The sequence below is a fragment of the Monodon monoceros genome, unplaced genomic scaffold, assembly GCF_005190385.1.
Source record: "Monodon monoceros isolate NGI ecotype Baffin Bay Population unplaced genomic scaffold, NGI_Narwhal_1 Super_Scaffold_10, whole genome shotgun sequence".
Lineage (NCBI taxonomy): Eukaryota > Metazoa > Chordata > Mammalia > Artiodactyla > Monodontidae > Monodon > Monodon monoceros.
Window position 1 is genome coordinate 879,366 of NW_021703766.1, and position 23,133 is coordinate 902,498.

General features: G+C 65.2%; 1 protein-coding gene across 3 annotated transcripts in view; it reads left to right on the forward strand.

The window, feature by feature from the left end:
• Positions 1 to 1,494: 1,494 nt before the first annotated feature.
• PIEZO1 (piezo type mechanosensitive ion channel component 1) overlaps positions 1,495 to 23,133 on the forward strand; it is a 55,017-nt gene continuing 33,378 nt past the window's right edge. For 2 of the 3 annotated variants that reach the window (XM_029213544.1, XM_029213545.1), the window contains exon 1: positions 20,216 to 20,733. In XM_029213544.1, the coding sequence (XP_029069377.1) occupies positions 20,508 to 20,733 (226 nt within the window). In that variant the 5' untranslated portion in view covers positions 20,216 to 20,507. Of the gene's footprint in view, positions 1,882 to 20,215; positions 20,734 to 23,133 lie in introns of those variants that run through there. The other variant, XM_029213546.1, reaches the window with a different exon arrangement.

Here is a 23,133-nt window from a genome sequence, read left to right on the forward strand (position 1 = left end):
AGGGCAGGCCAGGCAGAGGGCAGGGTGGGGGGAGCCCTAAGCCCAATGCTGTGTCTGTTCTGCCTGTTGTCTCTCCCTCTCCCTCTGCCCTCCTCTCTCCAGTCCACAGCCCGGTTAAGAATGACGAGGGTGGTGGGTAACCGAGGGGACCGATGGTAACCCCTCAAGGGTGTGCGTTACTTCACACCACTTTTACATGGTCTCTTAAATCTTCACAGCTTTGCAGCTGGCCCCCATCCCATCTCACAGATGCCCCCCAAGGCTCAGAGAGGGGGCTGGCCTGTTGGGCAGAAGGCCGGCAGCCAGTAGAGCTGCCGTGGGCTGTCCCTCGGTCATCTCTCTGGACGCTGCTGCTGCTTGGGGACCCTGGCCACAGTCCCTGCCAAGGATGGCCTCAGGCGGCCAGGTTCGGGCCTGGGACTCTCTAGGAGCTCAACCCCATGTCCCCAGCCTCCTTTCGTCTCTGACCCTGGGGAGGAACCCCGAGGCTACAAGTCTCAAGGGCTCTAGAGAAAGTCCAGGGTGAGACATGACTCCAGGAAGGAGAGGCAGAGAGAAAACCAGTCAGCACTGAAACACCAGATTTCATGGAAGTCCCCATTTCTGGCTTTTGAAGAGTGGGAGGGTCTGGGCCTGTGTTGGAGCTGGGATGGTTGGCCAGCTGGAGCCGGGCGGTGCCACGTGCGGGCTCTGGGTCCCCACCGCACCCATCAGCTTCCTCAGGCCCTCACCCGGTCTTGGGTCCCGTCACCCTCGGTGGGCTCTGCCTTACACACCGAGCGGCTCTTTTTTTCTCCTTTCCCAGCCCAATTCAAGGGTGGAGAAGGCCAAACTGGGGTGGCCGGGTGAAGTGCCCAGCGCAGCCTGGGCTCAGACCCTGGCCTGGCCGCCCAAGGGCGGTTATCGCTTCTCTGCTATGGCAGAGGGATCAGGGCAGAGCTGGCGGTGGTGGCAGGCGCGGGTGGAAGCGGCCCGCAGCCCCCGTCGGACCTCAAGGGCTTCCCGCCCGACATCCAGCCCGGCCGCGGCCCTGGCCCTGCGGGCGGGGCCTCCGAGCCACCCCACGGTCCCCAGGGGGCGCTGCGGGTCCGCGTCCGCGGGAGCAAAGCCCCAGCTGCTCCTGCAGTGCGGGGCGCAGATGCGGGTGGCGTGCTGCCGCGGAAGCCCGGCGATAGGGCCCCTTTCTTGAGCCCTCCGGACCGGGACCGCCGGGGGAGAAGCGGCCCCCGCCCGCTCCCACGCGACTCCGAGCGGCAGCGCCAAGGCTGTTGAGGGTGGAGGTCTTCTCGGGGAGTACTCCGCACGGGGGTCTCCGGTCCCCGCTGGCCGGCCCCGGCCGGGAGGGCTGGTGGGGGGCGCGGGCGGCACGGAGCGGCGGAGGGGTTGCCGGGGCGTGCCGGGCCGTCGGGGAGGCGCGGGGGCGGGCACGCCGGGAGGGCGGGGGCCGAGCTTATAAAGGCCCGCGGGCGGGCTGAGGGAGGAGGGAGCAGCCGAGCCGCGTCCTGCCGTGCTCGGCTTCCGCGAGCCACCGAGAGCTGTGCGCTGCGCTCCGCCGCGGGGCAGGGCTGACACCGGAGCGAGCGCGGGCCCCAGCCGTCGGCACCGGCGGGGGTGCGGTGGGCCCCGGCCCTAGGAGGAGGACCAGGAGGGCGCGGAGGCGCTCGTGTCCCCACAGACCAGCCGGGGTCCTGGCCGCTGCGCGCGGCACGTGCAGCGACCCGCCCTGTGCGCCATGCGCCGGCCGCGGCTCCCCAGCGCCGCCCTTTAGTGCCGCGGCGGCCGAGCGACCCCGGGCCGGCTCCGCGGGCCCCTCGGGCATGGAGCCGCACGTGCTCGGCGCCGTCCTCTACTGGCTGCTGCTGCCCTTCGTGCTCCTGGCCGGTGAGTTGGGGAGTGCGCTGCGGGCTCTGGTCTGGGACGGGGTCTGCGTCCCCGCTCCCGGTTTCCGGCCCGACCAACCAGCGAGGCTGGCGGGGCGAGGACCGTGCGCGGGCGGGCGGGCGCGGAGATTCCCTGGGACGCGCGCGGCCCTGGGCGCCGGCATTCCAGAAGCATGAGAGCGCCGGAGGGGCCGGGGCCCCGTCCCAGCGCCAGGCTGGGAGGGCGGCGGCGGGGTGGTGGGCAGATGGCACCCGGGCGCCCACAGGGGCGGGCAACGAGCGACCCCCGGAGAGGGCGGCTCGTGCCTACGCCCTGGGCGCTGAGAGAAGGGACACGAGGGTAGGGGAATGTTGGCCTCTATGGGAGGGGCTGGGGCGTCGGTGAGGGGGGCACGAATCTCTTTTTCTCTTTCGTGTTTAAAAAAAAAAAGCTCAAATTTACATCACGACTTCCTGACCAATCTGGGAGAAGGCGGGCTTCCTGCCTGGAGCTGTTTAATCTGGAGCCTCCGGAGGCTCTAGCGTCGTTGTGCCCTGGGCTCGGCCCCCCTCACTCTTCCCCTTCCCGTCCCCACCCCACAGCCGGACTAGGGCAGGCCCGTGCTCTGGAAAACATGGTTGGGGTTCCTCCCTGGTGACCTGGCTTAACTCCGCTGGGCTCTAGTGCTGCGAGAGGGGCGGGGCAGGCTGTGCCCTGGGCTGGGGGAGGGAATGCCCCGCAGAAGGCTCTGGTCTTGGTATCAGAGCTGAGGGTCCGCAACCTTGCTGCTTGCCGTGTCATCGGCGCCCCTTCCCGGAAGCTCGTAGTTGTGGCTTTCGTTGCTCCATGGCCCTCCCCCTCTGCACCCCTCCTGGCCTCCCTGTGCCCAGGGCAGAGTGTCCGAGACTCATTTCACCCTTCACACGCCAGTCCTTGGCCCTCAGCTCCCTCCGCTGGGGCTGGCTCTACTGGGTGTGAGCTGGAAAGCGGTCTGATTAAATTAATTCGCGGAAACATGGAACGGTTTGCAGTGTGATTCTGCCTGTTGGGTGAAAATTTGTCCGACCGTGGTGGGTGTTGTTGGTGTTTTTATGCTGAAAGCCTTTCCAGAGCCTCTGAAATCGCTCCAGGTGGAATCTGCCAACTTCTGTTATAGGTAGGAGCGGGCTCCAGTGGGCTAGGAATGTGGGACCCAGAGCAGCCTGCCCTCGGCTCCCAGACAGACTGTGTTTTGATTTATAGCAGAGAAAGGTGGTGAGACTTGGGAAAATTTTCAGGACAGGAATCAATGAAAACCATTGAGGTCAGGGAGGAGGGTCTGAGTCAGCCTTGCACGGACAGGACAGTCCAGGATGTGCTCGGGGGAGTGCGGGGCCTGTCGGCCTTTCTCCTCGTGCCTCTGGAGGGTAGACGTTAACAGGCTAGCAGAACAGACCCAGCTGGACGTATAGCTCAGAAGCTGGTAAGCTTCTCAGAGGGGTAGGTGGGCCTCGGACGGCCCCGCAGCACACCTGCAGCCTCCTTAGGCTGTGAAGCCAGGAGGGGAATTGGGTAGGCCTGCGCGGTGGGCGCTCGCTCCTGAAGGGCGCGCCTCCCCACGTGGTGCAGTCTCCTCGTTCAGGGTCAGCAGACTTTTTCTGTGATGGGCTGGATAGTAAATATTTTCACATCACGAGCTCTTCTGGTGTTTTTTCCAACCATTAAAAAATGTAAACACCACTCCTAGCTTGTGAGCTATAGCAGAACAAGTGGTGGAGCCAGGCTCGGCCCCAGGGCCAGAGTTTGTTGACCCCGAGAATTAATATGTGTTCTTCGGGCTGTTGCCTGTAACCCAAATGGGTGATTTGGGCGGGGGGGGGGGGGGGGGGTAGGTCTCTCGGTCTGTGGATGCAGACGTGGCACTAGCTCAGGGTTCCCACCTGGGCTATATTGGAGTCACCTGAGAGCTTTTCACATCCTGATGAATAATTGTTTGTGCACGTGGGTCGGCTTTCCTGTAAATCTAAAACTGTCCCCCAAATGAAGTCTGTTCATTAAAACCCTGGTACCCTGGCCGTGCCCCGCGTAGATTCTGTGTCTGGGTGTGGGGCTCGGCCTTCCACATTTTTTCTTGAGCTTTGTGGGGGGGTGATGTAGAGCCGGCCAGGAGCCCTGCGCAGTGACACCTGAGAGGCTGGAGGCCGGCTCTCGGGTCAGGGCGTGGGCGGCCCCTGAGGGAGCTCGCTGTGTGCTGCCGCCTTCTGAGCGCCCCGCAGTCTGTGGCGAGCTTTGGTAGAGTTGGTTAGTTCTGCGGTGTTTCCCAGTGAGTGGTCGGTGCTGGATGAGGCCGTCGGACGGTACTGGTCAGACCTGTGCCTGTGCTGGCTCAGGCAGCGGCCGCAGTGAGGGTTTGGGTCATCCTGGGGTGCCCCTTGCCTCCCCAAATCCCACCTCCACCTCGTCACAGCAGAGACTCCCCAGCCCCACACTCTGCCTCCCTGGGAAGGGTGACGGCCTTCGACGTCTCACCTGTGGTCCCTGCAGCCCTGGGGGTCAGGACCCAGAGCTGGAAGTTTCTAGAGAGACAGAACACTTTGTGATTCCCATGGAACGGGCCCCGCCCTGCGACTCTTGACCTAATGGGCCTCCCAAAAGCAGCACCGTAGCCCAAAGGCAGGTGGGTAGAAGGCAGTAACTGTATCACTGATAGGGAAACACGGGCAGGGCGGCAACATGGCTTCCGCCTGCGGGATGGATGGGGCTCCCGGCCTCGTGGACACGCCTACTGCACGCCAGTGTCGTCACCTGCACCAGCCTGATTGTCACTGCCGTGTCACCGTTTAGAATGGGGACACTTCCTCCTTTTCATCGTGTTTTCACCATCACCGTCTTAACACCCCTGTGAGGCTGGCAGGAAGGCAGTGAGAAGACGGAGGCCTGGGACAGCGGGGCCCTGTTAGAAACCCAGGCCTAAGACTTCCCTCCCAGCCCCCTGGTGGTGACACCCCGCTAGGCTCTCAGGCTGGCAGTGAGCCTGGGGCCGTTCCTTTCCGAGGCCCCCAGAGCTGAGGATAGGTCTCGCTTTCATCTGCCACCTTGTAGGGGAGACTCGGCCTCCTGCAGCCCCTCCGAGGACTGAATAAGTCGCAGGACTCAGATGCCTGGTTGACGGGACCCAAGGGCTCAGTGTGCGTGACCAGGGAAGGGGCTGGGGTCGGCCCAGGAGCCGAGGACGGGTCATCTGTGGTCATCTTGCAGGTGGCCATCCCACCAGCAGTCAGGCCAGCGGGAAGGGTCCTGCGGGGCAGTGTTGATTGGGGTGGGGCGCAGGGTGACAAGCATCTCAGATCCTGTCCCTGGGGCTGCTTTCTGGGCGGTGTCTCTCCCTCCAACACTTTCGTTTCTCAAAGATGGAGAAGGAAAGGGGCCCATCTGCTCTGAGCCCAACTGCAGGGGACTGCCTTCTGTGGCAGGGCCCCTACAGGGGTCGAGGGTATCCCCTGCCCCCCCCCCTCCGCCCCACCAGCACAGTCTTTAGGGCCCAGTGTGAGCTGCCTCCTACAGGAAGCCACTTTTTTTTTTTTTTTAATTGCGGTACGCGGCCCTCTCACTGCTGTGGCCTCTCCCGTTGCGGAGCACAGGCTCCGGACGCGCAGGCTCAGCGGCCATGGCTCACGGGCCCAGCCGCTCCGCGGCATGTGGGATCCTCCCGGACCGGGGCACGAACCCGTGTCCCCTGCATCGGCAGGCGGGCTCTCAACCACTGCGCCACCAGGGAAGCCCAGGAAGCCACTCTTGACCACCCTGGTCCTCAGGAATCCCCTTTTCCTTAGAATTCAGTGAAGTCTTGTCTTCTTTGTTTTCTGTTTTAGAAATAGAGAGACTTGTTTTCAGATTCTTTCGTTTGTAGACTCTTTGCTCTGGTTACCAAAGCAATTTCCTTCTCCCCCGTGATGCTGACTCCAGGAGTTACAGAAGTGGGTCAGAAGTCCGCTGTGTCTGCTACGCAGCGGCTGGAGCCTGAGGCTGCCTTCAGGGGAGTCGATGCTCTGCATGGGAGCTCTGCCCCACTCCTGACCTTTGAACCCCTCTGAGTTGAGTTAAGCCTGTTTTCTGGATGAGGAACCTGGGGCTTGGGGGACTAGAACGCAGGCGAGAAAGGATGAATCTGGGGGTGAAATCTTCTCCTTCTCAGGGCAGGTGAGTCCCACACCTGCTGGCGGGGTGGGAGAACCTGGGGTGGGAGGTCTTAGGGAGGAGAGGGCGAGGCTGGCCTTGCTGGAGGGGCTTGTGGGTGGCGCCAGCGTCTGTCCCGCTCTGAACCTGCCAGGCCCTCATCCCTCTGTCTGGGCCTCAGTTTCCTCGCCTGTAAACGAGACGATAAAAGCTTGAAGGCCGATCCCAGGTTTCTGATCTCTTGGTCCCTGGATGGGGCAGGGCGGGACAGTCCTGGTGGGCCGAGTGGAAGAGCCGACCACCACCAGGTCCTGAATGTGCAGAGGTGCCCGCCGGCCACAGGCCGTTTCCAGGCGGGGAGGCGTGGTGTCCAGACCACCGTGTGTGACACCCGCCTGCTCAGATTCCTGTGCTCACGTGGGACGTTTCCCCAAGTTAATTCAAGCGTTCTCTCACCCAGGTCTCGTGGGACGGTGCTCCGGGTAGGCGCCTAGGTGCTGGTTCAGGGCCAGTGGCGGTGGGCGTGGGAGGGGCTGGGCCCATTCTCCTCTCTAATGGAGGCCGAGGTTTCCTTGGCTGTATAGCGAGGTGTGGGTCCCCCGCAGCTCCCGGCACCTTGGTTCTGTAAGTGCCTTTGCCGTGTTTATTCACGCTGTGCTGAGCCCAGATGGGAGAGAAACACAGTGCAGCCAGTGACGCCGTACAGAACAAGGTCCAGGCTGGGCAGGGCTGGGGGGAGGTGGGCACCCAGCAGGACTCGTCTGCTGGAGGGAGAGAAGTTGTCAGCCAGGCCGGGGAGGGGGCAGGGTGGCAGATCGAAGGCTCCAGACCAGTGCAGCCCCCCAGGGTCGGACCGTCTGTGGAAGGAGGCGAACAGGTGGCCTGGTAGCTGGGGGGCTCCCATCCCCTAGTGGCGGCCAGTCGGAGGGTTGGGTTGGGGTGGAGAGGGCAGGGCAGTGCCGAGTGGACAGTCGGGGCCGGAGGGACCTGAGGCTTGACACCCCTCCCCCCGTCCCCATTTTGATTCTTTAATTTAGTGTTAATTACACAAGTAATGTATGAATACTTGTCATAAAACAGTGAAGTTTTGGGTCAGATGAGATTAAGTTCCTTCTTTAACCCTTTCTTCCTGTCTTCAGAAGGAAGGCCCTGGTCAGTGGCTGGGGCCCAAGGTTGCTGTGTCCCGACCTGTGAGGTTAGGTGGCTGTGGGTCTTTGGGGCCACGGCGCGCCCCCGCCCACCCCGACACGTGTGAGAGTGTTTCTTGGGGTGGCCCGGGGTCAGCAGCCTCTGCCCTGGAGAGGAGCCCGCGAGGCTGGGGCCTGGTGCTGCGGGCAGCTCTGCAGAAGCCGCTGACTGCGATGGGCATCGCCCGGCCCGGCCCAGCCGCCCGGTGCCGCCAGGGCACCCTCAGGCCGACGTGCGTGGCGCGCGCTTCCCTGCGCCGTCTCGGGCCTTTGCCGAGTGGGGCGGGTCAATTTTTCTGGTGTGTTTTAATAACATAATTATAGGGAGTATTTTTAGTTGCCTGTAACGGCCGACTGTTTACCAGGCTCCGACCTGCGCGCTGTTTTTCTCCGTGAGTATATATAGCCGGGCCTCTTCTCCTTCCCCGGGGCTCAGGCTAAAGAGGGAGCGTGGCCACCTCAGCTGCCTCCTGTGGTTTCCTTTGCCAGCGAACGGGCGGCTGAACCCGACCCAGCGGCTTCCGCAGAGCGGGAGGGGTCTGGGGGCTGCTGTCCTTGAGAGCAGGTGGGGGGCCGGGGTGGGCGGGGCCTCTGTCCTGGGCTCTTAACCGCTGACCGCGTGGTGGGACGTGTCCCATGCAGGGAGCTGAGGCGGGAGGGACGCACCTCTCAGGCCGTGTCCGGGCCCGGCTCCGACCCCGGCAGTGCCCAGGTGTGCTGGCCAGGCCTGTCCCCCCCAGCGCTCCTCGCCTCCCCTGCCCTTCAGTGGCCTCCCGTGGATCCTCTGGGGAAAACAAGAGAACACAACCGCTATGCGCACAGGTTCCTTGGGCCTGCAGAAGCAGCCAGTGGCCCGTGATTGTGGCCCGGACTGTGGCTGGGTCTGGATGGGCACAGCAGGAACGGACACAGCCTGGCTCCCGGGCAGGGGGCTCACCGGCCTCAGGCCTGGGCCTCGGTCTCTCTCACCTCCTGGAACTGCCAGGGCCTGTGACCTGTGGCTGCCCTCAGTGACACCCCAGCCTCCCCTCGGGGCCCCAGGATCCTGTCTGCCTCCAGTCCCCCTCCCTCCCTCTCTCTCTCATTCAGTTGGTTTCTGATTATGGTTAAAGCACCATTTGAAACAACATGTCATCATAACAGCATTAACATGAGCTTTTCAAAGGGAAACTCAACCGTCCATGCCACTACCCCAGCTCAGCTGTTTCGTCCTCCCCTCCCCCTCGGTGGCCAGGGATCGTAGTGACCACGGGACACGCCCAGGAGCTCTGAGGGGCTTTGTGCCACGGGTACCTGTCTCCCCTGCTGGGGGAGGGGGTTGTCCCAGGGCTGCTTCACGGAGGGGCAGGTCACCCTCACCGCCGAGGCCCCGGTCCCTGTGTGCCAGTGTGGGTCACCGGCGCTGAGTGTCCTGTCCAGCTGGCTGCCACGTGGGCACACAGCGCTGCATCGTCTACCTCAGTGTCCCCCCGTCCCCCAGCCCCCTGCAGCCTCCACCCATGTCCACAAGCATCACCCCCCGGCCTGGACAGACGGGGGCCTCGGCACACCCAGCCCCAGGCTTCTGGCTCTGCGTCCAGATGCATCCCACAGCCAAGTGGCCTTCCCGGGACATCCGAGAGCTGCCCACTGTGCCCACGGGGCCCCCCTCAGGACGAGCCTCCACTCACTTTCCAGCCTGCTGCCAGCAGCGCATTCGCTCCTGAGCGGGGGGGGGGGGGGGCACTAGTGGCTTTTCCATGTCACGGATGAGCACCCCAGGGGCAGAGTTCTCGCCCATGACACTGCTGCCTCCCGGGAGCCCCGCCCCCACTCATGTCAGTGTCTGGGGTGACCCCCGCCCCGCGGTTCCTGTGGCTGCGCCTCTTCCTCCACCAGCCTCCCACTTCCATCTGGTCTCCCAGCTTCCCGAGCTTGTCCTTGCCCCAGAACCTGCCGGCTGTCCCCCCACCACCGCCTCCTGTGGCTGCCCTCCTCCCTCGCAGACGCTCGGTCGCTCTGCCGCCTTCTACGCGTCCCTCGCCCGGCAGACGTGTCTGGAGAACCTGCCTGTGCCAGGCCCTGCTATAGGCTCTGGGGTCCCGACAGAGCCCCCAGGGGAGGACGGCACGGTCCACGCGCAGAGCTTTCCGCTGAGACGTCAGGCACTCAGAGTAAAGGGTCGGGCCTTACGTGTTCTGTCTGCTGGGTTGACAGGCACATCTGTCCCCCTCCCCAAGCGAGATGGAGCTGTTTCTGCCACCCGCTCACCCCCCTCGACCCTGACTTCCTTCCCCAGGTCAGTTTTGCCTGCACTGGGGGGGTCCATGCTCGAGGGACCACCGGGGTGTGTACTTCTGTGTCTGCTGCCTTCCGTGCCTTCCCGTCTCTGGGACGTGACACTGTGTGTGTGCTGGTGGTTCCTTCTTTCTGGTGCTGACTAAGGTCCCTTGGATGCACCGCCACGTTTGCTTATCCGATCACCTGTTGCGCCTGGCGGGTAGGCGCGAGGCTGGTAGCCGCGTGGCGTCTCCGCGGACACACACTTGAATCTCATTCACTTCTGGCCGTGGGGTTGCTGGGTCACGGGCATCGCATATTCCCTGCAAGGAAGCTTCGATCTGTCCTCCTGGTTGTCGTTTAGGGGACGCTCTGGGGCGCTCCACCCTCGCACCCTCGCCGCGCGTGGTGTTGGCCTCTGATTTTTGCTGGTTCGGGGCGTGCGGTGGCATCTCCCACGACCCCAGTCTTTGTTACCGTGATGCCAATGATGTTAAGCGCCTTGGACATCTTCTGTGGCACACGTCTCTAGGACTCTTTCACCCATTAAAAAAAACTGGACTGTTTGTTTTTTTATTTCTGCCTCTGGGGGTTCGCTGTGGACTCGAGATCATAAGCTCTTTATCAAACCTGTTTGTACCACACGTGGTTTTCCCTGCCTGCAGCTTACGATCCTAACTGTCTAATTTATGGTGTCCAGTTAAGAGCCAATCGTCTTCTTTATGGTGTCCAGTTAAGAGCAGGTGTTTCTTTTTTTTTGCAGTACGCGGGCCTCTCACTGTTGTGGCCTCTCCCGTTGCGGAGCACAGGCTCTGGACGTGCGGGCTCAGCGGCCATGGCTCACGGGCCCAGCCGCTCCGCGGCATGTGGGATCTTCCCGGACCGGGGCACGAACCCGCGTCCCCTGCATCGGCAGGCGGACTCTCAACCACTGCACCACCAGGGAAGCCCGAGCAGGTGTTTTTGATTCAAAGTCCTGTGAGCTCGGATGCTTCTGGCTGGGACGTCCTCTCCCGTGCCCCCGAGCTGGTGGCTGTGACCAGGTGCCTGGCTCATGGGGTCTCTGAGTGTTTCCTGGTGGGTGGGCCGCTCCGCTCTCTGGGCTGGGCCTTCCCACTTCCTCCCTGCCCTGCCCGTCCCATCCCATCCTGTCCCATCCCAGCCCTCCCCTTCCCTCCTCTGCTGTCTGCCCAGCCCTCTGCCCGCTCTCAGCTCTCGTCTGGGGCCTCTGTCCCACTGCCTGCAGGCTCTTGTCCTGGTGTCGCTCCTGCGGTGGGACCGTCACTCTGCCCTTCCACGCGGCCCCCCCTGGGCCGCCTGTTGAACGAAGCGGGTTCCTTTCGGCCTCTGCAGAGACGGTCCCAGTCTCCAGACCCCCGTTGCTGTGGTTCCCAGGGACGCAGTGACCATCTCGGTGCTCGCCTGCTTTCCCTTCTGAGTGTGCCCCTCAGGATAAGCTCCCCGGAGTCAGACCCCGAATCCCAGGACGGGACAGACTCGCTGTCGGACGCACACCTGGTGCTTTAGCAAATGCAGCCTCACCCGAGTGGGCACAGCCAGGCCCTGGCGTGTAGCGTCCTGTGTGATGCTCCCGGGAGGCCTGTGCGGTCTCCCCGGTAGACGAGCCGCCCGCGGTCCTCGGGGCCTGTCCGCGTCCAGTCCGGCTCCCTCCTCTCTCCTGCGGCCGGCTCAGCTTAGCACACGCTCCGTGCTCACACAGTCAGCTCGACAGACACACGCTTGGCCCATGTCTCCGCTCCGTGCGGGAGGCACCCGCCTGGGCCCTCTCCACCCTTGCTGGCGGGGTGGTGCCTCTTTTGTCCCTCAGCCCTCGTTTCCTTGTCACTGTCACTGCAGCTTGGCCACTGCCCGGTCCTGTGGGTGGGAAGTGGACAGAGGCAGAGGCTGTGACAAGCGGGCACTGCCTGAGGCCCCGCGGGTGCCGAGCCCTGCCTGTGACACCCCCTTCCCGCCGCAGGAACGTCCCACACCTTATCAGCAGGTGCACGCCGTCCCAGCTGGGGAGTGATGGCCAGGCTGGGCCCTAATCTCTGGAGGTCAGGAGCGGGGTGACACAGGGACAGTGGCCTGAGGCTCCACGAGGGCCCAGGAATGGCACCGAGGGGCCCGTCGGGAGGGCAGCCTTGCCCTGTGACCCCGGTGCGGTCCTCTCCTGCCCCTGAATCCTTGTCCTGGCAAAGGGGCAGATCATGTGACCCCAGGAGGATGGGATTAGCATTGAAGCAGCGCTGGCACGTTGTGTGGCCTGGCAGCAGCTCCCCTCGGGGTCCTGGACGCTGGGGATGGCAGTGGGCTCTGGGTCCTATGTCCCTGTGTCCCCCTCAGGAAGCCGGGGCCGCCGGGCACCGGATGGCCAGGACCTCCTCTTCCCCTGGAGGCGGCCCCGTTGGGCCTTCCGCCACTGCCCCATCTGACTCTAGCCCTCTTAGGATCTGGGGACTCCGGGGTGGCCTTCCTTCCCGTCCTGTCCCCGGGTTGCAGGTGGCATGGCCACGCAGGCAGGGAGGGAGCCTGTGCTCTGCTCACCAGGCGGCTCCCCTCCCACCTCACCCTCCACCCGTCCACCTGTCCACCTTTCTTCTTGGAGCGAGGCCCCTCGTTCCCCTCCCCATCGCCTCCCTTGCCCCACAGACTGCGTGGGCCACCACCCTGGGAGGGCTGTGCTGTGCCCCTCTCCGCCCCCCTGCTTGGGAGAGCGAGGGATGAAGGGCTGGAGGCCGAGAGTGGCTTGCAGGGGTGGGCAGGAGGGCACTCTCTTCTGAGGGCCCACGCGGAGTTGAGCCCAGCTGGGAGGAGACCCCTGGCCCTCAAGGGCCAGAGCGGGCACGAGGCAGATGGAGGGGTAACCCTCCAGAGGAGGCTGCAGGAAGCTTCTGGGCTCACCGGCTCCATCACATTCCAGAGCCTGAGACACTTCCAGGCATCCCGGGGCGGGGCCCGCTTGTGTCTTCCGGAGGCATTGGAGGCCTGCAGGGGTCTGGGGGGTGCTGAGGACTTTGAGAGGAAGGGGCCACGAGGGCAGGGGTGGGGGCAGGGGTGACCTACGGACGTGGCGGGAGCTGCCAAGGGTCACCCCGCAGAGCCGGAGGAGGCGGCTGGGCACTGGGGCCACCGGAGGCGAGAGAAGCTGGAGGCCCTTCTCCCGGCTCTCTCCTCGGCCTGTCTGCAGGTGGGTGGGGGGCCTCGTGGTGTCAGTGCGGCTGCCAGGGGCTCGGCTCCGCCGGCTGTTTGTAACCTGAGGCCGGTTTCCTCGCTGCGCTGTGTCCTCTCTGGTGGCTCCCGCTGTGACTGGGCCACAGGAGCCCAGGTGGCTTTCCTAGTCTCCGGGCCATAGGGCACATCACGGCTTCCTCCCTTGCCACAGGGCAGGGGGTCCAGGGTTCCCGTCCCTTCTTCCCTGTTCTGAACACAGACCTAGGACAGCAGCCCCTGGAGACACGAGATGCTGGACCCCAGGTAGTGGGGCTGTCATGCCAGCGGCCGTGCTTGGAATCCAGCCTCCTGCCAGGATGGTTCCGGGGCTTCGGGGTGTTTATGCATGGGAATTTGGACATCGTCACCCCCTGTGTCACGTCCGTGCATCCCCGTCCTGCTTGGTACTGTTCTATGCACGGGCGGGGAGTGGGGGGCCCACTGGGGCCGCCCTGGGACCTCAGGGGTTTTCTGCCCCGTCCTGAGCACTGTCCCTGGGCTGCTCCAAGGTGCAGGTGTGTCGGGACCCAGGCTCCAGTGTGTATGGCCTCTGTGTGCCCAGCGCCTGCCGGGCTGCGAAAGTCTTCGGGACCTGTGGTTTGAGGCCACACGCTGGGCCGGCAGGTGTCCTTGGAGCAGAGCAGTGGGGTGGGAAATCTCCCAGGCCAAGCCTCTGTCACGTTTCCTCTCCCGGCATCGAGCTGGGCCTCCTGGCTCTGCTGCTGGGCCTCCTGGGGAAAGTGACTCAGCCTCTCTCAGCCTTGGACTCTTCACCTTTGGAAGGGGGACACACACTGTGCAGGGAGGCCGTCCGGAGCAGAGCTGGGGGTGCAGAGCCTGCTACTACTCCAGGCGCCCAGCACCAGCAGCCGCCCTTCTATCCCTGGGGCCTCTCTGCACCCCAGTTGTCTTAATCTCTAGTTGTGAGATTAGCACCTGTCCTGCTTGGCCTCGTGGCCCTTGGGGTGACCCTCCAGGTGATGTGGGTGGAAATACTTTGTAAAGTGGCCCTGAGTGCGAGGCGGCCGTGCTGCTGCTCCCACACCTCTGGGCGCATCTCGAGAAGCCTGGCCACCCAGCACGTTAATCAAGGCACCCTAAAGCCCTGGGACACGGTGGTGGCCTCACCGGGGGGGAATCTGGGGCAGAGATGTTCAGTGGCTTGGTAACGTCGAGAGCTGAGGGGGGCGCGGCAGGGTGAGGACACCTTGCTCAGGTGAGCACAGTGGATGGACCCTGCCAGGTCTGGCTGAGTCATGGCGGCTGGGCGTTCCCGCAGGACAGCAGCGCCGCATGGCCCACCCTGAGCTGTTGGTAGGAAGGGAGTGGTGGGGCAGATGCGTGGCCTGGGGCCCTGGGGCATTGGCCGTTTCCTGGTGCCCCCTCCCAAGGAGTCCCGTCTGACTCGGCCTGGCCTCTGAGGCGGTGGCACAGAGAATCGCAGCCCAGAGAAGCCGAGCCAGTTCCAGGCCCCACGCTGGAAAGCACAGGAACCAGGAGCCAGCTGGGCTGTGACCCATCCAGGGAGGGTGGGCGTGTGGTTGGCATCAGGGCACAGAGGGACGGGATGCTCTGGGCGTCAGGTTCCTGCTGGGGCTCCCGCGGGATCCGTGACAGAGTGTGAGGGTGGAATCGTGTGTGTGGCGGTCAGAAGGGCCCCCAGCCAGGGGGCGTGTCTGCAGGGGGGGGCATCCCTGGCCTCGGGAGCCCCTCCGGGTAGAGGGACACTCTGGCGGGGCGCGAGGAGCCGGTTTCTGTGGGCCTGCTGGACGAGGCGCGAGAACCCTGCGGGGCCTGTCCGTGTGTAGCGGGGACGCCTGGGGGCCTCCTCCCCTGAGGTGACCAGAGCCTGCACGTTCCCAGAGGCGCAGCCCTGACCCTTGGGAGCAGCGGTGGGAGGTGTGCTGAGGTCTGGTTCTGGTCCCAGGGCCCCTGGGCTGTGGGCAGGTGGCCTCGGGCTGAACAAAGGCCGGGCCTCAGGTGGGTGGCCACAGGCTCTCCCTGTCGCTGGAGAATGCTCAGCTGTGGAGTACCCTCGAGCCAGCCGCTGAGTGTATGGGCTTGGTGTCCCTGCTTCACGGGGCGGGGGCAGTGGGGGGACAGAGGCCCCCGGAGGGCGTGCAGAGCCTGAGTCCTGTGGCCACAGGCTGCCGGGCCCAGGAGCGCGTCCTCTCAGTTCAGGGCGTCCCTGGTACTTTGTGACCTGCCAGTTGTGGACGGCAGCCCCGAGGTGACAGCTGCCCCTGTGCTGATGGCCGAGGCCTTCTGGGAGCTGGGCCGACTGAGACTAGGGGCGGTGGACGGGAGCTGGCCGGGAGGGAGGGCACCGGCTCCGCCTCGAGCCTCGTGGGGGCCTGTTTGTCGTGTCGCTCGGGACCCCCGCGGATGTATGCTGCTTGCTTTGCTGTCAGGAATCGGATTGGTTTTCCAGAAACGCCGGATGTGGTGGGCGAGAGGCAGTGTTTGCCGCCCCTCTTTTTCCAGGAACTGAACGTATGGCTTCGGCCGGGCCTGCCCCATCCCCACCTGCCCGCGCTCTCTGCTCTTAAGTGGCTGCCCCTCCTCTCGTCTGGGGAGCTGACCCCACCACCAGGGGCCAGTGGGGACACTCGGCCACGTGGTCCGGGAGCCGGACGGGTGGGGGCCATACCTCGAGGGTCGCTCTGGGCCTGCGATGCTGGACTGAGCCTGGGTGATGGCGTGGCCTCGGCCCCTCCCCCGGCAGCACGGACCCTCAGGGGCTCGAGCCTCCATCTGGAGGGTCCATCGCCCGCAGGAGGTGGTAGAGAGCTAGGCCGGGGCTGAGGGGCAGGCCTGCTGTGCGCGGGGAGGGGTGTGAGCCTCGCGGCTAGTTTAGGGAAGAGTCCGGTGGTGCCGGAGCTGTGGGCACGGCCGGGGGTCCCGTTAGGGAGCGTGGGTTTGTTCCGCGGGTGACAGAGCTGAGCTCCATCCCTAGAGGACCATTGGAGGAAGCCGTTGCTTCTTGGCTGCAGGGGAGAGGCTGCCCCGTGGTGAAAGGCCCGGCTCCGTCTCTCGCTGGCTGAGTGGCCTTGGCTGGTGGCCTGCGGGGACCTCCCTCCCCCAGCACAGTCCCGAACGACCAGCCTAGGCAGGGCGGTTGGGTCTGTCCTGGCGCCCTGGCTGAGAGCTGATGGCGTTGCACTGGCGGGATCTGAAAGCGGCGAGCGGAGGCGGGCAGGGTACCGGCAACACCGATTCCCCCTGCCCCAGCCCCTTCTCGGCAGGCTTGGAGACAGTGTCTCGGGAAGTTTCAAAGCGGATTTAAGAGGGGAGAGAGCCCCAGACCTGCTTAGTCCTGTCTGGTGGGCTGCCGGGGGACTCTGGGTTCTGGTCTCTTGGGAGCCAGGAGGGACCGAGACGGGCTCACGGGAGCCCGGGCGAGGGTGGCATCTCTGTGGCGGACATGGGGCGAAGCCCAGGGCGCCCGAGGCTGCTTTTGTAACCTTTGCGGCCCAACAGACCACAGCTGCAGGCCTGGATGCCCCCTTGGAAATGGCCCCAGGTGGGATTCCAGAGCCCAGAGGTGACTCTCTCCTGGAGAGGTATCCTGAAATTCATGAGCGTTTTTTCTCAAGGAGGGGATGGTGAACAAAGGACAGCGCAGCTGAGTGGGTGAAGTTAAATCTGGTAAGACGTGTGCTGGCAGGAGAAACGTGTTAGAGCTGAACCACGGTAACAGGAGGAGTAGAACTTGCTTGCTAATGATTTCTGTGCTTCTCTGCATCTAAAAAAATTCTGAAAAGGAAAGTGAATATTCTGTGAGTGGGTCAGCAACCTTTCCTGCCAAGGGGAAACGGCGGCCCACTCCTGGCTTGAAGCAGCCGGAGTTCAAGCCTGGGGTGCACCCTGCCACCTCCCCCCCCACCCCACCCCCCGCCGTCTTGCCCCTGGGAGCGGGTGCTCAGAGTGGCATGAGCTGCATCCCTGCTCCGGGGGGGCTGGTGTCTGTTGGCGGGGGCGGGGGGGGCAGGCTGAGCCGCCCTGCCCAGGCTGGTTGTTATAGGAGCAGACAGTGTTGATCTTTCCCTAGGTCACCGTGCACTTGCTGAGTTTCCAGAGCCCGTGTGGGGCCCCCGACACCCTTTCTGCCCCAGCCCTGCAGCCACCTGGGCCCAGACCTCAGAGGCGGGTGGGCCAGCCTGCGGTTCACAGTGCGGGAGCCTGAAAGCAGGTGGACCAGCCAGGGTTCTCCAGAGAAACAGCCAATAAGAGATGGATAGATGGATGTGGTGTCTTACATGGCCGCCTTTGCGCGGACGAGAGGGAGGGAGGGGGAGACAGAGGGAGCAAGAAGGTTCGGTTTAAGGAACTGGCTCGGGCAATTGTGAGACCAGTCTGAAATCTGCAAGGGGCCCAGCAGGCTGGTAGTTCGGGCAAGCCTTGATGTTGCAATCTGGAGTCCAAATTGCCAAGGAGCTGGAGCATTCCTTCTTCCCTGGGGGCCTCAGACTGTGCTGTAAGGCTTTCCTCCTGGGAGGGTGTCCACCGTCCTCCAGTGCCTGCTGGACGTGGAAGTCCCATCTAAGGCTGACTGAACAGGCTGACGCGGGATGAAGCACCACACTGGCCCGAAGGCCCCTCAGAGCAGCTCCTGGCCCGCCTGCCCCTTGGGGAGAGCAGTGCTGGGTGTACTGGTCGGCACGTGATGCCTCTGGCCGCACCTCCAAGCTCTCGGGCAGACCCCTGAGCTCAGTGCCCTCACCCGAGTGAAGAGAGCAGGCAGGTTCTCCCAGGACAGGGCTGCCCCCGCTGCTCCCTGCTGTCGGCACCCACTCCGGCCCACGTTCGTGGGGTGCCTTTTGGGGTCAGTGCTGCGCTGGGGCGGGCGTCTGCTGGGGAGCAAGATGGTCGTGGGGCAGGGGCCCATGAATGTCCCCTTTCTCCCAGGGGGCCCTGACACTGTCTCCTGCTGACACGCACGGGTGACCAGAGCCTCCTTCCTAAACGCCCAGGCAGGGACGCCCTCCCCGCCCCAGCTCCCGTGTTCCTGGGGAGGGCAGGGATCTGAAGGGGCCTGCGGACCCGCCCCCGCCTGCCAGCCAGCGGTGGCCCGGTGGCATTCCTCCCCTCCCTAGGTGCTGGGAAGGGCCCTGGAGAGCGGGACGGGCTGTGACCAGGCTCTGGGGCTCTTTGCGCGATCCAGACCAGACAGGCGGAGGGACTTGGGGTGCTGCGGGCCAGCTGAGTCACTGGGTGGGGCTCTGAGGCAGCGCCCCACCCTCCAGTCCCAGGCCAGAGCTGGCGGCAGACTGGAGCACCGGTCTGCCCGCGGCGGGCACCCACGTTTGGAAAGGTGGCCCTGGCCTCGGTGGCTGCTGGAAGGTGACGCAGCCCGGGCTCTTTAGAAGCCCCGTGGCCTCGGGCCCGGCTACTGTGGGCCGGCCTTAAAGCGGACGCCGCCTCCAGGTGGAGGGGGGTGGGTGCAGGACACGGGGGAATGCAGGTCCTTGTCCCCCCCAGGGGAGGTCCGGGTGGTACTGTCGGGCTGGACACCCTGTGTCGGGCCCGGCTGCGGCAGGGGTCCCACGAATAATCACCTTGCTGCTCCAGGACCGCGCACCTGCGTCCTTCCAGGCCCAGGTAGCCTTCTGTCGGCAGGGCACGTCCGCCTGGGCCGCGTCACAGCACGCGGGTCTGGGCAAGCCTGGGACCTGCGTCGCCGCCAGATCCCCAAGGGACGCTGATGGGGGGTACCGCGGGTCTGTAGGAGGGGTTATGCCGCGTCTTGTCACACGGAGAGCTTTTGGGAAGACGTGTGGGCTGCTGGCTAGAGGGCCCTGGGAGGGTGCAGCCCGCGCGTACCTCCGAGCCGTGGAAGCGGCGCCGGTCCCGCGCCTCCCGCGGCTTCGCGTCGCCTTCCGAGTCCCCTCGCGCGGCCTGAGGCTGCGGAGGCCCTGGACGGGGTCTGGGTGAGGGGTGCTGGTGGCCGAGGCTCCCCGAGGCCCAGGTGGGCAGTGTGGGTGGCGAGGCCCGAGTCCTGGGTCAGGAGGGCCCTCCTCCCCCTCATTTCTGGCGCTGCGGGCGGGGTGTCTCGAGGGGCCCCACTGTGTCGACTAGCCTGGAATTCCGGGTGGGGTGGGAGTGGCCCCGGGTCACTAGCATCCTTGTTTACGCAGCGCTGAACGCCCAGGCCGCTGTTCCGTCATCACGTGTGTTTCTGTCTGCGCCCCCCAGACAGGCAGCCTTGTTGCGGGGCACGCGGACACACTGGTTGTCGGGGGCCACTCGTCTGTCCCCGGGGAGCTGGGGGACGGGGGTCGGGGAAAGAGCAGGTGGAACGCGGCTGCGTGGGGCTGGTGTGCCGAGGAGCCAGTCAGGGCTCGGTCGCCGCGGGGGCAGCGGGGCTCTGGAGGGCCTGATGTCCGCACGGGCACCCCGGCTGGACCCTTTGTGCCTCAGTTTCCCCGTCTGACAGATGGCCAGCAGGAGCCCCTCGCTGGCACAGAGCCCAGGGTCGGGCGTGGCGGCGCTCAAGGGGGTCCGGTGGGGTCTGCTCCTCACGTTCTGGGGGTGCGGCTCAGCTGGGAGCCCCTTTCCTGGAGGCTGGAGGGGGTCCTGCCTGTCCCTGGGACGTCTTGGAGGCAGGGGTCCGGTAGGGCGGGGGCCCTGCACAGTGCTGACCCACGTGGAGAGGCCAAGGGTGCCAGTTTCCCCCCGTGTGGCAGGAGGGCTCCCCGTGCTGGGCGCTGGCCTTGGGGACATGGGCCGGCTGTCACCTGCTCACTGTGGCCCTCTGTGCATCGCCAGGTTTGGCCCCTGTCTCAGCCAGGCCCTGAGCTCTAGGTGGCCTGGGGAAAGGGCGTGTTGTCAAACCGCATCGGGTCCAGAGATGGGGAGGGGCGTGTCTGCACGCTGTCCCCTTACCTGTCAGCCTGCAGAGACTCTGAGTGAGCCCTCCTGGGACTTCCCTGGTGGCGCGGTGGTTAAGAATCCGCCTGCCAACGCAGGGGACACGGGTTTGAGCCCTGGTCCGGGAAGATCCCACATGCCGTGGAGCAACTAAGCCCGTGCGCCACAACTACTGAGCCTGTGCTCTAGAGCCCGTGTGCCACAACTACTGAAGCCCGTGTGCCTAGAGCCTGTGCTCCGCAACAGGAGAAGCCACGGCAATGAGAAGCCCACGCACCGCAACAAAGACCCAGTGCAGCCAAAAATAAATAAATTTATAAAGAAGAGTGAGGCCTCCTCCTGTTCTGGGAGGCTGGGTGTGGGGGGCGGTCTCTGACCCTCTCTGTGGAATGTGGGCTCCACCCCTGGCCTGGAATCCAGCCTCTCCATTGTGGAGGGCGAGGTGGTTTGGGAGCCCTGATCCTCCAGGGAAGCGAGCAGAGGCCAAATACCGCAAATACCGGCAGCTCCAAACACAGGGCCCGGAGAGCGCTGTTTCCCGGGGAAGCCCTGTGGGCCCTGGCCTGGGGGAGCTGGCTGAGGGTCCTCAGGGGAGGCCAAGCCCTGGGGGACGGGGTCTGAGCAGCCTCGAGGGGAGAGGCACCGAAGGGCCTCCCCCACGTCTCCCCGGCGGAGCAGGGGCTGCAGTGGGGCCTGGGAGGTGGCTCCCCTTTGAGTCAGGAGGCCTGTGAACGTCCCTTGAGGCCCACGCCTGACCCCCAGAGCGGCTCTCTCCGCAGCCCCCCACCCCGGCCTGGCCGCCCGGCCCACCGGGCCTGGGCAGTGCTGGTTGAAAGCTCAGGCTCAGGTCTTCACATCCCACCTGCTTCACCTGCCGGTCACCTCAGGGGCTATCCTCCACCCCCACCCCGGTCTGAACGGCCGCAGCGGTACCAGCCTGGCCCGTGTGGCACGTCTTGGGCAATGCTGGTGCTGTCGGGAGCCCCCCCCCGAGACGTGGTTCAGCCCCTTCCCCTGTGTTTGGTCCACGGCAGCCACCAGGTCCCCTTGGCCCTGGGCAGTCGCCATGCTTCCCAGAGCCCGTGCTGCAGGGAGGGGACCAGCCGCCTGCGCCTGCTCCGTGCAGTCAGGGAGTCGTGCAGCCACGTTTCCCGGACACTGTACTCGCTAAACCTGGACGCGGTGGCAGGTAAACCTTCCGCCTGCACCTGGGCGCCCCAGGCTGCTGGCGGGGCTCCACGTAGGTGACACAGCGTCCCATGGCCACCCCTCATCCCTCGCTCCGTCCTGTCCAGCCCCATCCCCACGAGCCTGCATCCGTGTCTGTGGCCTCCGATCTCCTGTGGGAGGAAGGGGATTCCCTTGAAGGTCGCTGAGGTCCTTTGTAGGCTTGTCCTTCCCGTGGCACCCGGAGCCGGCTGCCCCTCCTGCCCTGCGGCGTGGTCCCACCCGAGACCGCCCGTGCAGGGAGCCCCGAATGGCTGCGTGCAGCCCTCAGCTGGCCGGGCGGGACGGGGTCTCGGGCAGGCACGTGCTGCACGGACCGTGAGGGGCAGGTGGCGGTCAACGGAGGGAGCGCAGCCGAAGGGCCTGCCGTCTCGGCCGCAGGCGGGTCTGGGCAGCGGGGCCCCTTAGCGCCCCCTCCCCTAGCCTTCCGTGGGCTCTCCGAGGGGCCCTGAGGTGCCAGCCCGCGCTGCCCGTGCTGGCCCCGGCCACAGCTCTTGTCCCGAGGGTAGGGGCGCGTGGGGTGGGCCGTCGGCTGACCTCCCCAGCCTTCCCCTTCCAGAAAGCTGGGTCTGATCTAGCCCTTGGTCTCCTCTGGGTCTGGGCCTGGAGGGTGGGGGTGTGGCGGGTGTGGCCACCGCGTGCTGTGGGTGCTGCCGTGGGAGCTGGGAGGCCCGACTGCCTGTGCAGACGGCAGGGGACGGCTGGTGCTGCTGGGCGCTCCCGCTGCCACGTCTGTCCTCTTCATCGCCCGCCCGCCCGCCCCTGGCAGAAGCAAGCAGGGAAGTGTTTATGGGTTTCTCCTCGAAGCCAAATAAGGCAGAGTGAACAAGGTGGCTGGAGATGCAGTGGGCTGGGGGCGCGTGGGGGCAGCCAGGCTCACACAGGACCCCCGCCCTGGCAGCTGCCCTGGCCTGGCAGCCTTCCCCTGGGGCCTCTGAGCCTCCGGGTTGCGCCTGGCCCTGCCCAGAGGAGCTTCACCCAGCTGGCGGAGAGGCAGGCCTGAGGATGCCCGTTGGCGGGTCAGGAGAGCCCGGGCCTAGCCCTGCCGCTGCCCCGGGGCCTGGGGGTTCAGATGCCTCATGTCCTCCCAGCCGCCTGCCCGGTCTGTGGAAGGGCAGCCTGGTCCTGGCGGCCCGACCGCCCTGTGGTGTGTTCCCCCTGGTCTTCCCCTCTCGGTCAGCTCACCGTACATGACCCCAGTTACACGTGAGAACCTTCCCCCCGTGAAGAAGGAAGCCTCCCAGGTAGGGCCGAGCCCCTCCCACACAGGTGAACACTGGCTCTGCTTAGAGTGGCTCTTTCGGGCGTTTTTGACATTCACACGTGTGTGTCTGTTCTCATTTAAGGTTTTTTTAAAATTTATTTATTTTACGGCTGCATCGGGTCTTCGTTGCTGCGCGCGGGCTTTCTCTAGTTGCGGCGAGCGGGGGCTACTCTTCGTTGCGGTGCACGGGCTTCTCATTGCGGTGACTTCTCTTGTTGCGGAGCACGGGCTCTAGACGCGCGGGCTTCAGTAGTTGCAGCACGCAGGCTTCACTAGTTGTGGCGCGCAGGCTCAGTAGTTGTGGCGCACGGGCTTTGTTGCTCTGCAGCATGTGGGATCTTCTCAGACCGGGGCTAGAACCTGTGTCCCCTGCATTGGCAGGCAGAATCTTAACCACCGCGCCACCAGGGAAGTCCCTCATTTAAGTTTTACACAAGAGGGGTGGCAGTGGGCGTGGCCGGCCATGACTTGTGTCCTCCAACAGGGCCTTGGAGGTTGGTGAGTTCTCTCTGCTACCTGCCGGGCGCCGTTTCCATGGCAGCATTTCCCTGAGCGGGAGTGGTTATGACCCCTCCCACCCAACAGCTGGGGAAACTGAGGCCCAGAGGGGCCCGCGTCTCCTGCAGGGCTGGGCCTCCAGCCGTTTCACAGGTGGGGAGACTGAGGCTGGGATGAGTTCCATGGCCCCTGACCCGGGCTCTTTGCCACTGAGCCGCCTCCTTCCAGAAGCTCTTCCCAAGCACTCAGCCCACGGCCCTCCTCCCCGTGACCCTGAGCCAGGGCCCAGCAAGAAGAGGAGGAAGGGGCCGGTGAGCTGCGGTAGCTCCTGGACTCTGGGCCCCACGCCCTGCCACCCTCCACCCCGTTTTTCCATGTGCCATGGCCTTGGCCGCCCTGCAAGGGGCCTGGCTGTCCCCCAGCCTGGTGGGAGGGTGGGCAGCTCTGCCTGAGCCCTGGTTTCCCACAGCTGACCCTGCAGACCTGCTAGTCCTGGACCAGCCCCCCCCCCCCCCCCCCCCCCCCCCGCCCCCCCCCGCCCCGGCGACTGAGGCTGCGATGAGTTCCATGGCCCCTGACCCGGGCTCTTTGCCCCCCCCC